This window comes from Malaclemys terrapin, chromosome 1, assembly GCF_027887155.1.
Source record: "Malaclemys terrapin pileata isolate rMalTer1 chromosome 1, rMalTer1.hap1, whole genome shotgun sequence".
NCBI classification, from domain to species: Eukaryota; Metazoa; Chordata; order Testudines; family Emydidae; genus Malaclemys; species Malaclemys terrapin.
The window spans coordinates 107,834,130-107,849,463 of record NC_071505.1 but is presented as its reverse complement, the minus strand read 5'-3'; the positions used below and the strand labels follow the sequence as shown (position 1 = coordinate 107,849,463).

The following is a 15,334-nucleotide window of genomic DNA, read 5'->3' as shown; positions in this document are numbered from 1 at the left end:
CTGCAGTTGTTTCCCCCAAGCTATGGCCTCTACACCACATACCCTATCTGACTCTGACTGCAGTCTGGGAAGCAGACAGCTTTTATTATGTAAAAGAAAACCACTCAGGTGTAAAATCCACTGAAGTAGAGGAAGTAATAGTGGGAAAATTACACTGGGTGGCATAGTCTTTTAGGCTGTCTTGCTCTGGAAGCTGCGTCCCAGTGTTGCACTTGCTGAGGACAAGGAATTACTATTTTCACATTGAACCCAAATATTATTTGTGGGATGAATCACTGGAGATTAACTACACAAACTGGGTTTCATCATATCAGGCCATTCTGTCTTCAAGCTCTTCCACAATTAGAATCAGAATAGAATCATAGGACTGGAAGGGACCTCGAGAGGTCATCTAATCTAGTCCCCTGCACTCATGGCAGGACTAAGTATTATCTCATGGCTTGACAAAGCCCTGGCTGGGATGATTTAGTTGGTGTTTGTCCTGCTTTGAGCAGGAGATTGGACTAGATGACCTCCTGGAGGTCTCTTCCAACCCTAATCTTCTATGATCTATTCTAGAATGTGTGATGGGCAGCTCGGACATGAGAGCTTTTTTAAGCATGAGTTCTGTGTGCACCAGCCCCCTACAGTTTGCATTTGTTTGTGGTAAGCTGTCCATAAGAAAAAGGTAACAGCTAGAATTGACACAGATCTTTAGATGTAAAAAGCGACAAAGAGTCCTGTGGCACCTTATAGACTAACAGATGTACTGGAGCACCCACAAAAGCTTATGTCCCAATACGTCTGTTAGTCTATAAGGTGCCACAGGACTGTTGCTTTTTACAGATCCAGACTAACACGGCTACCTCTCTGATACTTGAGAACTTTAGATGGTTGCCCAGTCATAATATTTAGCTCTTCAAAATCACTGTATAAACATTAAACAAACTTAATCTAAAGCCTTTCAGCTTTTGAATGACTAGAAGTTGACAAAAACAGAGCTATTCACTGTTGTGTTCTCTGCCCCCCTGAAGAAAAAGACTTCATTGAAAAGCCGCATCTTAAAAGAACCTTAAAAGAAAGGATCTTTCAAAAGAACAGCCCAACCTAGGCTGCTGTAGTGATACCTTCGTTACATCAGGTCTGGTGTTTGTTTAAGGCTGGGGTAGAATGAAGGGAGAGCTTCCTGTTTCATTTGCATGTGTAAATCAAGTAGACCTTGCTTATTTTTTTCCCCCCTTAAAGTGCTCAGAGTTTAGGCGAGGAAAGCGAATGAAATTCTGCTTATACCAGCTGTGAAAAAGCAGAAGGGATCAAAATCTATTTTTGTGCAAAAATCTGTTCTCCCTGAAGTCAATAAGGCTACACAGAAGAATTGACTTGTGTTCTCATTCCCTTCTCGAATCACACACATTCCATGCTTACTCAACATTTTCCACTTGGGAAAGAAGTTAGTTTGAGTTGGGGCAGAAAAATGAGGACTAACTTCAGGTTCATTTAGCTTTAAGTTTTTGGAATGAAACTCAAAAGAAATCAAACGTGAGGTACTTTTATGATGGATTGAACTGCTAGAGAACCAGCAAAAGGACAGACCCTGCCTTTAGCCTATTCAGCCAGTCTTTCTATCATAGCCTGCTAAGAAGTGGATTTAAAATCCTTGAGAAAGAGGGGAGGGAGAAACCTACAACATTATGTGTTGAGCTTCCTCCAGTACTTTTGCAACCCCTTAAAAGTACAAAGATGCATTGGCCTGTGGAAATAGGCTGAGCATAAGGAAAGAACTTGGCTGCCTGTGCATCCCAGTACAGAAAAATACATCAAAGAAAAAAATTGGATTTCTTTGATTTTTAGTATAGTTCAATACAGTATTGAACACAGTGCATCATAAATCTGAAGTCCCTCGATGGAAGGTACCATAAAAGTTGAAGTACTGGTATCCAGAATGGGATGTTTTGTTTTGTGTTTCCTACAGATGTGTGGGAATTGGTTCCTTATACATGGGAGAGGCAATAGTTCCGGCTGGCGCTGGATAGAGTGTGTGCAGGTTCTGTGCAAGCTTCCCACTCTACTGCTCTGGTACTGCCTCTTCCCCCTGCCATCCCCTTGCCTTGCTCCACCACAGGCACTCACCAGTTGTCCAGAAACAGGACCCAGCACACATAGAAGAGGACTGTGACAGGCACTAGGATCCAGAAGGCAGCGTCCTGGAGCTGCCTGCCAGCCTCAGCTGAAGAGAGGGACAGAGGGAGCTTCTTCCCTCCCTGACAGTTAAGCAGCCCTCCAGAGAAATCAGGGGTAGGGGAAACTTTGGGGGTGCAGGGGAGGGGGAAAACAATGCCTTCTCAAACTACACCCACGGCTGGCATGGGTTCCTGCAGTAACTGGATTTTTAGTGTCTGGTTACCAGTGTTAACGGGATACTTGACCATGTGCTCCTGCAGTGCGGGGAGATGCAGACGGGTCTGCTGCTTCCAGCTGAGTTCCTTCAAAGCCACAGGGGACTGCTTTGCCTTTCCTGCTGGCAGGAGCACTCCAGCAGGACTGCGTGGGCAAGCTCGCTCCCCCTCACCTGGCCACGGCCCCTGCCTGACCAGTAGGGCCTAAGGCTATAGCATACCAGGAGACCAGCTCAGGGGCTGATTCTGTAAGGTCTCAAGCCAGAGAACTACCAGTGAAACCAATGGGAGTTTGGTTGTTATGGATCTTTCCTGCAACTCCTCCACAAAGACATTTTCATTCTGCTTATAGAAGGGTGGAAAACATACATTTAAAAAAAAAAAAAATAGTTACCTTCATGCGACATTCTTTCAGTAACCCTTCCACAAATTTCCAGTTTGTCTGAGCAATTACAGCTGGAGAAAGGTCTGAGAGTTTGGGTTGCCTTAAATTTTTCCCCAAACTCCTTGCCTCCTGCATGTATTTCTAAAAAACAGAATTTGCATTAATATGACATCACAGAAATTCCCTGGCTTCCTTAACTGTTGACAGACAAGCACAGATATAAAAAGGACTCCGAGCATGTAAATCTATGCACTGTAGTGATTTATCTGAAGCTTTAAGTATAGGAGTGGGGAAGTGTAACACTCCACAGGCCAACAGGAAAAAAAAAAAAAAAAAAAAAAAAAAAAAACCTCCGGTGTGGTACGTGCAATCAAAACGTCAAACAGAACTAGCCAGTGGATTGTGTCATTAGCTAGTAGTACAGAGTTAGCCAAAATAATACCTTCAGTCAGCATAAAAGTCCAAACCTGCATTAAACATTTCTTTCCATTGTTATTTGATTTTCACTAGTAAAAGGGATGAAAAAGCCAACTGAATAATCTGAAGAACACAGTATGGAGCTGAATGAAAAATACTTTTGAAAGAAACTAGAAAAACAATGTGTGGGAAGGGGAAGGAAGAGGGATTAATTGATTTCAAAGAATTTTGGCTGAGGGAAAAAAAAAAAAAAAATGTGGGATAAGTTGGCTCTTGTCCTTACTGACAAACTTTATTAATCACTGGGGAGTTTATTAATTCTTAGACTTGTTTTAAACAAACCTCCATTTTTGGACTCATTTTGAAAAATGGCATTAATGCAAGGTACAGACAAACAGTGCAAAGCCAAGGTTTTAAAAACATGAGTGCCTAAAGTTCATCTAAATCTGATCTGATACTCAGAAGTGCTGAACACCTATTGATGCTAGAGAGAGCGCTATGTGCATAGCACTTCTAAAAGTTAGACCACAGATGTAGGTGCTTAAATGTGGAGTTAAGAGCCGAACTTTAGGCACACATTTTTTAAATAAAATTTTGTAAAAAACTCAGACAAGTACTTAAAAACAGGTCTGATGATTACAAGTTTGGTATTCTGTTGGAATAATGTTGAATAAGACAATTTAAAAGTATGATGCTCATGTCCCCATATTGTAATGGACGGTCTCCCGCTATGGGTAGGTGTTGTCTCCCTCATTCATACAAGATTTGAGAATTCCCCACTTGTTTTCATCCATTTAATTCTTTCTGCACTTAAGGCCCCGCAGAAGGACTGGATGGTACTTCCTTCAGAGATATATAATGCTGCTGTCTAATTGGGCTGCAGGGCTTACTTTATAGCTAGACAATGCACAGGGCCTGAGCGTGCTGTCTCTGCAGCACTTTCAGACCTTCCCTGTTTGGAGAGAAAATAATTTTAAACTCTTTTGTTTAATGAAAACAAAATCCAAAACTTGTGTCGCTGTAAGTTGTCCAAAATTGCTTGAGCATGAAAAAAAAGAAATGGTGGAAGACCATGGCAGAATGCAAAATTTGGACAAGTCAGCTCACAGCCTGTTCAATAGATCTGATAGGAGATGAGCCGTACGCCTCGTTATCATCTCTAATTAAACCCAAAACATTGTTATGCATAAATAAGATGAGAAAGAAATAAAAACCATTAAAAAGTTGTTTTAGGTAATAATGAAATGAAAGTATTCTGTTCATCAACTGGTAGCCTCACAATAGTAGTTTCATCTAATATGTGCCAAAATAATAAACATTATGAATACAGTGAAAAGGGAATAGCTAATAGGGATAGATACAAACTTATCTTTAAAGGGAAAGGGATAAAGAAAATAGATCCAAGTGCGGTCATAGTCTGAAGAGTGAAAAAATTTAGACAACCTTACTCTATTCCTTAGCATGTCATCAAATCAGAATGTATTATACTGAAACATTTTTAGTACTGCTAACTCTATTGGTCCTGCAAGTTCTACAGAAGAGCAAGTCTGCTACAGAAAGAGCGAGTTGGATTCTATTCTGCCTGTGCATCAGTATCAGCCAACTACCATCACTACCTAAGCTTTCACTGCAGAATCTTTACTTGTGGCCTATCATCACAGCCCAGAAGGACACAGCTTGCATTTGAGATCCTAAGCAGTGAAAAAAAAGAACATTGGGAGGATAAACTTAGCCAGAGGGTTAAAATGAAATCCCATGATTTCATTTTCAGTGTTACTTTTCTGACTATAACCACACTTCAGTAACTACAAGGGTGTGCAAATGTGCTACAAAAAGGAGAGATTGAAGTGATGTTGAAGAGAGTGATTCCTTATTCTAGTAACATCTCTCAAAAGCAGCTTTCAGCAAAAAAAACATACCAGGCAGCATTCAGAGAAGGATTTTTTAGGAGGTCGTGCAGGAGGGGGTGGCCCCTGATCCCACTCCCAGAATGCCATTGAGTTCTGACGAATCAAAAGCTCCTCCGATGGCTAAGAGGAGGCAGATATACCAATGGCAGAAAAGCCCGAAAGAGAGGAGACAAAGCAAAACAAGCATGCATATGAGCCAACAAACAACAACAACAAAAAAGAAAGAAAAAATTAAATAGATGAAGAAGCACGGAAAGGGTTATGTTGAGATATACACAACGCAATGTTTAGAACTATATTTACAAAGTCACATTAACAAAAATAGCAACAAACTTTTATAAATGCTGTTTTGCTTTGTTTCAATGAAACTGAATTTTAAAGTTGTGATTGAAGATTTCAATTTTACTTATTAATGTTTTAATTCCAAACAGCAACACTGGTAAAGTTTATTCAGTAAGGCCAATGGCAAAACAGTATAAAGGTTTGGTGGATTTTTTTTTTTTTTTGCTAATGATAAAAATAGCACAAGAACTACAGTCACAGTGAAAAACGTGGAAGAAATTTTTTTTTAAACAATCAAAAGGAGAAACTGAAGAGACAGAAAAAAGCATACAAGTAATTGAGGTTTACAAGATGTGTGGAAGTTTCCAAGCTTTGGATACAAGTTAAAAAAAAAAAAAACAAACAAACAAAAAAAAAACACCCACCAAACACTTCCCTTTTAAATGGGCTAACTAGTAAAAGTTTCTAATCTATGCAACACAAAAGAACGCTTACAATAAATTCTCCTCCTTTTTGTCTCCAAGTGGTCAGTATTTATCATAACATCTCTGAAAAACTCAAATACATTTTATTGGCCCAAATCTGCCAACTCCATCCACACAAATGGGTCTGCCTGCATAAAGTACAGTTGTAGGATTGGGGTCTATATTAGCAAAAGTCTGTTTATGGCAAACAGTCTGTTTTATTACAATGCAGAGCCTCAGAGGTTAGTATTTTGATTTGTTAGAAGATGGAAAAATTGGTGCAAAATATTAAGTCCGACTTCCCCCCTTTCATTTGCATTTTGTAGTATATGTGTTCACGAATTTTCAGCTACAGTAGTAGTCTAAACAATCTACACTAATACACTGCTTTACAGTTCTTCAATTTAGAAAATACAAAATCTCTACAGCGCATGGACACAGTTTTGAATATCTTAAAATTACATACTATATATAAATGATATATACATCAGGTAATGGTCACAAAGATGAATGAAAACCTTATGGTATCAAAACATTGCCGGAGGCAGCAAAAACCACTTTGATTAAGTCTATGTTCTTTGACTGAAGTCCCCTGGTGCCTGCAGATATCACTTACCTCTCTTAAATCATTGTCCAGTCCAATATGTTCTGAATGTTGTCTAAGGCGATCTTTCCTGCGCTGTGTTGTGGCACTTCGACTGGCCCACCGACTGAAATTATGTAATACGAAATCAGAAGAGAGCTTTTGTCAGTAGTTGCAGTAAGCCTGAAAGAATTATGCATTTCAAGAAGCACACATGCCTAAAAATTTGTGAATTACAATGCGTATTAGTTTTGATGAATTTCTGACAACCCTAAAGGTAAGGCTTCATGGCAGATGAGGAACCAGCGAGACCCAAGAAAATAGGATGCCAAATGCTTGCCAGGGTCTCATGTAACACAGCACAAGTTAACTAGTGACTGGCTGATGACTGTGTACAGATTAGGATATATAAATCAGAGCACACGGAAATAGTATTTATTTACCTTAACCAAAAAAAAATTTGTTTTTTGAACTTTTTGAACATTCAGTTTGTATGCCACTCCTTTGTAAATAACTTATTTGTCAACATTGGCATGAAGGTTGAATTTCATATCATCTGTCCTCGTGCATGCTTTTAACAACCTTTATATGCCAAGTTGAATAAAAATGCTGTGTGATATTGTATACAGGACACAAACCGTAGCACACCAGCAAAATTACATTAGTGCAGCCTGAATTTAAGGTTTATAGTTTTAAGGGGGGAGAGGGGAGGGAAACATTCTACAATATATGAGTTGGATTTAGTAGAGTTTTGTTGGTTTGTTTATTTATTTTAAAACAACTGACCAGGAATATAATTAAAACACCATCATCTTTGGTGACACTTCTATTGCAGATTCATTACATGCTAAAATAAATAAAATATATGGGGATGTAGCAGCTTGTATAATGAATTACAGGATTCAGTTCCTCCTCACAATGCTAACAAACAAAAACTGACCATTACTACTGCCCACAGGACTATGCTAGTTCACACCAACCTCCTGGCACTGATATTGTGCATTTCCTCAATCAAAGGAAATACAAGGAAAAACCAGTGGTGGGCCAAAGTAATGTTAAAAGTTAATTAGAACTGCATTGTTTGATTAGGTCTGTAATGAGTGAGATCTCAAAGGAGAGGTGAAGGGCAGACAATAGTACCTAATTTTAAAAAGAGAAATAAAGAAGACCCAGAGATTTATAGACCAGTCGGCTTAACTTCGATATCTGGAAGGATAGTTTAACGAAATATTAAACTATTTATGAGCACCTAAAGGATAATAAGATAATAAGTAATAGCCAACATGGATTTGTCAATTACAAATCATGCCAAACCAAACTAATTTCCTACTTTGATCAGGTTACTGGCATAGTAGATGGCGGCGGGGGCGGGAAGCAGAAGATGCGATTTATCTCAAGTTTAGTAAAGCTTCTGACACAATCTCCCACTTGATATTCCCATAACCAAACTAGGGAAATGTGGTCCAAATGCAATTTCTACAAGATGGGTGCACAACAGATTCAAAGACCATACTTAAAGAGTAGTTACTAATGATTTACTGTCAATCTGGGAGGGGGTATCTAGAGGGGTCTTGAAAGGGTCTGTCCTGAGTACCAGCACTATTCAATATTTTCATTAATGACAGATAATTTTGTGGAGAGTACACTTATAAAATTTATGAATGACACCAAGCTGGAAGAGGTTGCAAGCACTTAGGAGGACTGGATTAGAATTCAAAACAACTTTGATAAACGAGGTTTGGTCTGAAATCAATAAAATGAAATTAAATCAAGACAAGGGCAAAGTACTACATTTAGGAAGGAAAAAAATCAATGCACAAATTCAAAATGGGAAGTAAGTGACAAGGCAATAATACAAGAGACAAGGCAGGAAAGGTAATATCTTTAATTGGACCAACTTCTGTTGGTGAGAGGCAACAGTACTGCAGAGAAGTATCTGGGGAGTATAGTGGATCACCAATTGAACATTAGCCAACAATGTGATGCAGTTGCAAAAAAGGCTAATATCACTGCTTTTTTTTTTTTTTTTTTTTTTTTTAAATAAACCCAACCCTGTCATATATAACATATTAGAAATAGTTGTCCTGCTTTACTGAGTGCTAGTGAGGCCTCAGCTGGAGGCTTGCGTCCAGGTTTGGGTGCCACGCTTTAAGGAAGATGTAGACGAACTGGAGACAGTCCAGAGGAGAGCAACAAAAATGATTAAAGGTTTAGAAAACCTGACCTGTGAGGAAAAATTAAAGAAACTGGGCATGTTGAGTTTGGAGAAAAGATGACAGAAGGAGGACTTGATAACAGTCTTCAAATATGTTACGGGCTGTTATAAAGAGGATGGGGATCAATTTGTTCCCCACATCCACTGACAGTAGGGCAAGAAGTAATTGGCTTAATCTGCAGCAAGGTAAATTTAGGTTTGATATAAGGAAAAACTTTAACCAAAAAAAGATAGTTAACTACTGAAATAAGTTACCAAGAGAAGTTGTGGAATCCCTGCCATTGGAGGTTTTTAGGAACAGGTTAGACAACCCCCTATCACGGACTGAAAAGGCAAACTTGGTCCTGCCTCAGCATGGGTGGGGGGGCAAGACAGACCAAATGACTTTAAGGTTCCTTCCAGGTTTGCATTTCTAGGATTCCTTACTGAATAGTGTATTTTAAACAAGCTCATTGGATGTCCCATTTAAATCCACAAGGCAATTCATTTTCAAGATCTCTATTTACTCACATACGGCACCCACCTCTGTGGAATATGAGTAACAAGGTACTAATGATTTCTCTTTATCGGCATGAAGGGACTATTGTGGGAAAGCCTAGGCAAAAGGTGCTGTTCATTTTTGTAAACACTTTGGATGCTCCCACTCCCAGGCAAAGAATGGAGTCTGATCGTCCAGAACTCTTATTTCTAAATGCATTGGTTAGCCATTCCAGCTCAGAAACATGCCACTGCCACACTTTAGAAGCTTGAGCTAGAAGTGAAGTATATGTCTATGTCTGTATAATAGTATAAGTTGGGCCAATCCCAAACAACAGGCCATATTTTGACTAGTCCCTGTTTGTGCTCACAATGGAGTATGGGTGGGAAACTGAGCCACATATAAAGGGTGAGAAAGCTCCGTGTGACCTTTCTTCCATCCTTCACCATGAACTTTTAATGCAGGAGCTATCAACAAGTGCAGTATCTGTGTTCAGGAGCATGCAGGGATTGCTTCCTCCTAGTGCTTCTGAAGAGAGTCCTCTTAAAGGAGGCAGAGAGGAGGACGGGACATGGTCTCATTTCCATACAGGACAGCAGAGCTAGCCAGAGATGTATTCTACATCCTGAGCCCTCCCTAGAACTTCTGGGGGAAAAGGTGGAGATTCTAAACTGCCCCCCGCAAACAATCAGGGCTGAGACTAAAAGCCATAATTACACCGTGTAGGTGCTGTATCTTTTACACATACCCTCCAGCAAAATTTAGGTCTAGGTATTTGCACTATCCAAACACTAGAGGAAGTGTAAGAAAATATGCATCAATATTTTATATTTTAATGCCTTGAGAGAGAAATTGCAAAGCAAAAATAAAGAACAGTTAAACCCCAATTTCTGTGCTGCATGCCCCACGCTGGGGGATGGCAGGGGGATTCAAGCATGGTAATACATTTCTATTAACCTCTTTAAAACTCTCCCTCCCTCTAATATGTAAATCTCCTTGGTACTTCCAGTCAGTTGCAGGCCTAGAGGAAACCAGTTACTGGTTTCTGTCTTTGCAACATACTATTATTAATCATTTGTATTGCAGTAGTGCTAAGGAATCCTGGTCATGGGTGAGGGCCAGGCTCCACTGTGCTAGGCACTGTACAAAATACAGAATAAAAAAAAACTTTGGGGCATAGACTAACCAATCCAAGTAGCTGTGCAGTTTTCTCATAGTATTATATAATTCTTGTTTGTTTCAAACCTTTGAAACAAACTTGTTCGCAGGGGGGGGGAGGGGGGGAGAGTTGATTACTGTATCAATTTATAAATGCACATTAAACATACTGCCAGTTAAGGCAGCTATTAAATCCAAGAATGGGAAAGCCCTCCAACACCTACAAAATGGTCATGGCTTTCCATTGCTCCAGCCCTGGACTGGAGTTGAACTAATGATCTAGCGGTGAGAAGCAAGTGCTAACTCCTTTCTCAAAGGAATACATTAGTGACACAAGCATCTTTACACCTTCCCAGAAACCTCCAAACATACAATCTTGTGATTTTAGTAAGTCACCACCATTTTTCAAAGCTAAAGCCAGTGGCACTTTACATAACTAATGGCAATTTTACGCTTTGAAGATCTTCAGCCAATAAAGATATAGTAGAGGAAAAAAACCCTTCAAGAAACAAAATAGGACAGAAATAATTTTTACTTCTTATCAATATCTGGCTTTGCTTTTTAACCCCACTTAACTTTTAATATTTAGTCTGAACTCTGGACACATCTTTGGTCCCTCCGCCCCAATTATTGGAAAATCAAACTGGTCCAGATGGTGCATGCTTGAGCTGAGTGCTCACTTAAGGCTATGTCGACACTACAAGTTAGGGGTGAGATTCCCCTTCTCTTGTGCACAGACTAACGTGAGGTCTCATCAAGCTAGCACGAGTCTAAATAGCAGTGAAACGGCTGGAGCACTGGCAACAGAGGCACAGCTGGGCTGTGCACAATACAAACCCGCCTGAAACCAGAGGGTATTTACTCTGCATGGCTCAGCTATGCCTCTGCTGCCATTACCGTTCTACCGCAGCTACACTGCCATGCAGCCTCCTGGGCAGCTTGGGGACTAAGAGTCTGAGCATCCCACTGGGACTTTGAATCTCCATGGGGAGATGGCTGGAACGTTTTGTGAAGAATTAACAGGAGATAAGCAGGGAAGATAAAGGAATTTTAGAACGTTTAAGCCTTTTTCTTCTTGGGCCACACAGGTCTTGCCTGAAATCTCATTGTTAGAAAAATCAAGCTGTTTTAATATTTAATGGCAGAGATCAGATTTAAAATTAATTTCTCTCTTCATACATACACGGACCTCATACTTTCTGTATCTATGAGTGACCTATTTTGTTTATTCCTCAGAAAGAAGAAAATGCTACTACTAATATGGTTCTGGTTACTTCTGAGGACCGTCCTGTGGAATGCCCTGGAACAAATGGTAAATATGAGTAGGGAACAATAGGTCAATTTGGTATGCTCCTGTCATCTCACTTCCACAGTATTCATGAAGGAAGTACTCCTGTCAGCATATTATTTCGGCGGAGGAGCTAGAGAAAGGATTCTTCCACTCAAACATGGGGAATCGTATGAGCAAGCCCCTGAAAAGAAGTCTATTGACAAGGAAGTCCTGGCAGGTAGAAAGTAAACAAACTACTCTTCAGTACTTTAAAAACTTATTTTAGATAAGGATGTGTTCATGCGCACGGTGGGAAGGGATTAACGATGTCCATTTCTAAAGAGAACATATCTGAGGTGGTTAATTTCTCTAATAAAATAGCATGAAAGTCAATGTCAAGGTTGATCGGCATAAAAACAATATACTTATACAGCTATCTCTCATACACAAGGACTAAACTTCAATATTGCAGTCAGGCATATTTTTCCTTTCCAACAGATGAAAAGGGGAAGGGAGTGAGTGGAAGCAGTTTACAATTCATAGTTACGGCACGTGCTGCACCATATACAACATACTGACAGGGCACAAGAACATGAAGCAACTGCATTTAATGTTAACTTAATAGGGTACATGTTCATTTAACCCACACTTCCCATCACCACCACTAAGATGGACACATTCAGAACACAGAGGGGAAGGAGACAAGAAATACATTCACCTATAGCAGAGAAGATAAGCCCTTCGAGGAAGAGCAGCTGCCAAGGTAGATTGCTTTTTAGGCTTACAAACCTTGGCAGTTCACCTTTTACCCACAAGTTACATATGTTTTAAACCTTCTCATGTGCATGAAATAGCTTGATCTTTTGTTGCCAGCATTATTGTGCCATAAACTGGTGACCATCAATCAATTCTCCAGCTTTTGTATTCATTTACAAGCAAGGAGATTTATTACACCTTCAGAACAAATGGAGGCATGCGTGCGTACACACACAGTATAGGGGTGTGTGTGTGAGTGTGTGCACGCGCGCGAGAGATGTATATGCAAACAATTCTGCATTTGATCTGCTCAGTTTAATATACTTCTATGCAGAGTTAGAATATCAACAAATAGAACAAAAGCTCTAGTAGCCGCCAAATCAAAGTGGCACTGAACGGAAGGTCAAAACCAAGATCAGTATACAGCACTATACAGCTTTGGTGACAATTTGGGGCGTGAGGTGTGTTCTGTACTAGATTTCTGTAGCAGATTTCTACATTCAACTCTCTGAAGGATAAAAGGGGCTGAGGTTTTTTTACAGGGCAGAATAGAATTTTTTTGCGACTTCATTGCTTTGGTGGTAACAGGAGATTTTTAAATAGCTAATGTGGAGAAAAAGCTAAGTAAAATGACTTGCAGCCATTCTGTTTTGCACTATAATCTTGTCAGATTATATAAATGGAAGTGATTTGGAGAAATGACATAAAACCATCTAGTGCTGCAGGAAGTGGTTATGACAATTCCACAGGTACCACTTTTCTCTTAGACTCCGTACTAAACCATTTCTCCCATGTGGTGTTTGGACTGCGAACTCCTTAAGGCAGGATCTTTGTCTGTAAGGTGACAGAAACACCACACACACACGGTATAGACATAATAAGTACATGGCGCTGTGGGGCACTGTAGGAATGGGGATGCATATTTTTCATGTCAACTTTAGTTCTTCATGCATGACATTTTACAAGCCATTTTATTAATGTAGATCTAGCCATTTCTCAAAGGGTAGAGCAAGAGGCACCATAGCATTATAATGCTCTTAGACTGGGGTTGACCAAGGGAGCAAAAATTAGAAGGCTCAAGTATTGGATTTTGAATCCTCTAAACCATCCCGTTCCAACCCGATCCACTTTCAGTCAGACTGCATACATATAGTTAGAATAAGTCAAATAAGTCTTAATGAAAAGCATTTGAACACATCGTTAAATAGAGCGTTCCCGTTACTCGTCACTGCTCTGCCATATTAAGTATCCAACATACATCTGAAATATATGTTATTATTTACACTTCAAATAGAAAAAAAATGGGTTCCTTTATTATTTGTATGGGTTACACAAGATCTGCATTTCAAGCTGATGGATCCTCACTGCCTTTTACTTAGATGCAGTGCAAAGATGCCTCATTCTATGCAAAGTGACAATGCGGCTGCTTAGGTGGTCATTATAAAAAGGCCTTATAAAAGCCACCATCCTTAAAGTGGCTATTAACACGTGGAAAGGGAAGTCAAGGAAACATGAATATTTCTTGTGATATACAGAACACCTGGTCTCTGCCCCAATAGGCTTACAAAACTTAGTTTAAAAACCAGAAAGAAGACCATTCACTGAGCAGAAACTAGGCAGAGGATAATACTTTGTACTTACTTAGCAATTCACATAATCTTTACAACCATTAACTAAACCTCAGTATCCCAGGGAGATGAGTAAGCAAGCAGCATTCCTATTTTAAAGGCAGGAAAATTGAGGCACCAAGTTTGTAAGACCATGGCAAAGCTGATCCTGTAACAAAAAAGATCCCAATTCCCAGGCCTGTGCTCAAACTGGTGGATTATACCTCTGCCTAGGATTGTTACAGAAGGGGTGCACAAAGTAACATAGGAAATAGGAGGCAGAGATAAGAGCATGAGATCAGCTGGAAGTGGTACAGGAAGAAAAACCAGACCAGAGACCAATGAGGAAAGGATGGTGGAAGATAAGAGAAAGAGATATGGGAGAAGAAGAGAGGAGAAACAGGGCCAAATGTGTAGAGTGGAGGAATAACAATTAACACGTAAGCAAAACGTTTATCACTGACCACCCTCTTTAGGGGAAAGGGAACAGGGACAGAAGAGTCTCTGGGGCAAAAATCCATTCAGTAATTCATTGTAGGCACTCACTGCTCATTCTGCAAATTGCTTTGATGCTCATACATTCCCATTCTTGATGCATGTTTTCCTCGGTAATATTTAATCTCATGCATCAAGCTTCATGTTACAGAGTTACAACAATCAATTGAGACGGAAAACATTACAAAGGGCTTATTAAATTGTTTTACTTTGCGCTGTGAGCATATTTGAGTCACTATAATTTAACAATGGACTAATCAAGAAATATTTATATAGCTTTGTTTTCTGTTATTAGGATTCTTTTACCACATTACTACTACAAAGATGGCAAACATTAGAAGTCCCACTAAGGTGGTAAAATCTGCTAGATCTTGAAACAGAAAATGTATACTCATCTTGCAGATGGGTCGATTTCAATGAGGATCAAAATTAATTGGACTTTTCCATAAAGTTGTCTCCTGTTTTATCCCAGTAGATATGGATAGAGGAGTTTGGATCATTAGTAGCCACTAGCTTGTTATGGAATTCTTAAAATAAACTCTGAAGTTTTCTTTTCAAATGAAATAAGAGTAAAACTAAAGAACCATCAACATCAGACTTCAGGGATGGGCAAACTTTTTGGCCCAAGGGCCACATTTGGGAATAGAAATTGTACGGTGGGCCATGAATGCTCATAAAATTGGGGTTGGGGTGTGGGAGGGGATGAGGGCTCTGCGGTGGGGCCAGAAATAAGGAGTTCAGGGTGCTGGAGGGGGCTCTGGGCTGGAGGAGTGGGTGAGGGTTCCGGCTGGGGGGTGTGGGCTCTGGGGATGAGGAGTTTGGGATGTAGGAGGGTGCTCCGGGCTGGGACTGAGGGGTTCGGAGGGCAGGAGGTGGATCAGGGCTGGGGCAGAGGTTTGGGGTGCGGGAAGGGGTGCAGGTTCCAGCTGGGGAGTGCGG

At 40.1% G+C, this 15,334-nt stretch overlaps 1 protein-coding gene across 5 annotated transcripts in view; it reads right to left on the bottom strand.

Annotated features, from left to right (window-relative positions):
* Positions 1-15,334, bottom strand: part of DENND5B (DENN domain containing 5B) — a 192,626-nt gene that overhangs the window by 35,647 nt on the left and 141,645 nt on the right. For 3 of the 5 annotated variants that reach the window (XM_054034606.1, XM_054034614.1, XM_054034623.1), the window contains 2 exons: positions 6,450-6,543; positions 2,770-2,901 (listed from right to left, as the gene is read on the bottom strand). In XM_054034606.1, coding sequence (XP_053890581.1) covers positions 2,770-2,901; positions 6,450-6,543 — 226 coding nt within the window. Of the gene's footprint in view, positions 1-2,769; positions 2,902-5,096; positions 5,208-6,449; positions 6,544-15,334 lie in introns of all 5 variants that reach the window. The other 2 variants (XM_054034587.1, XM_054034596.1) reach the window with 1 other exon arrangement.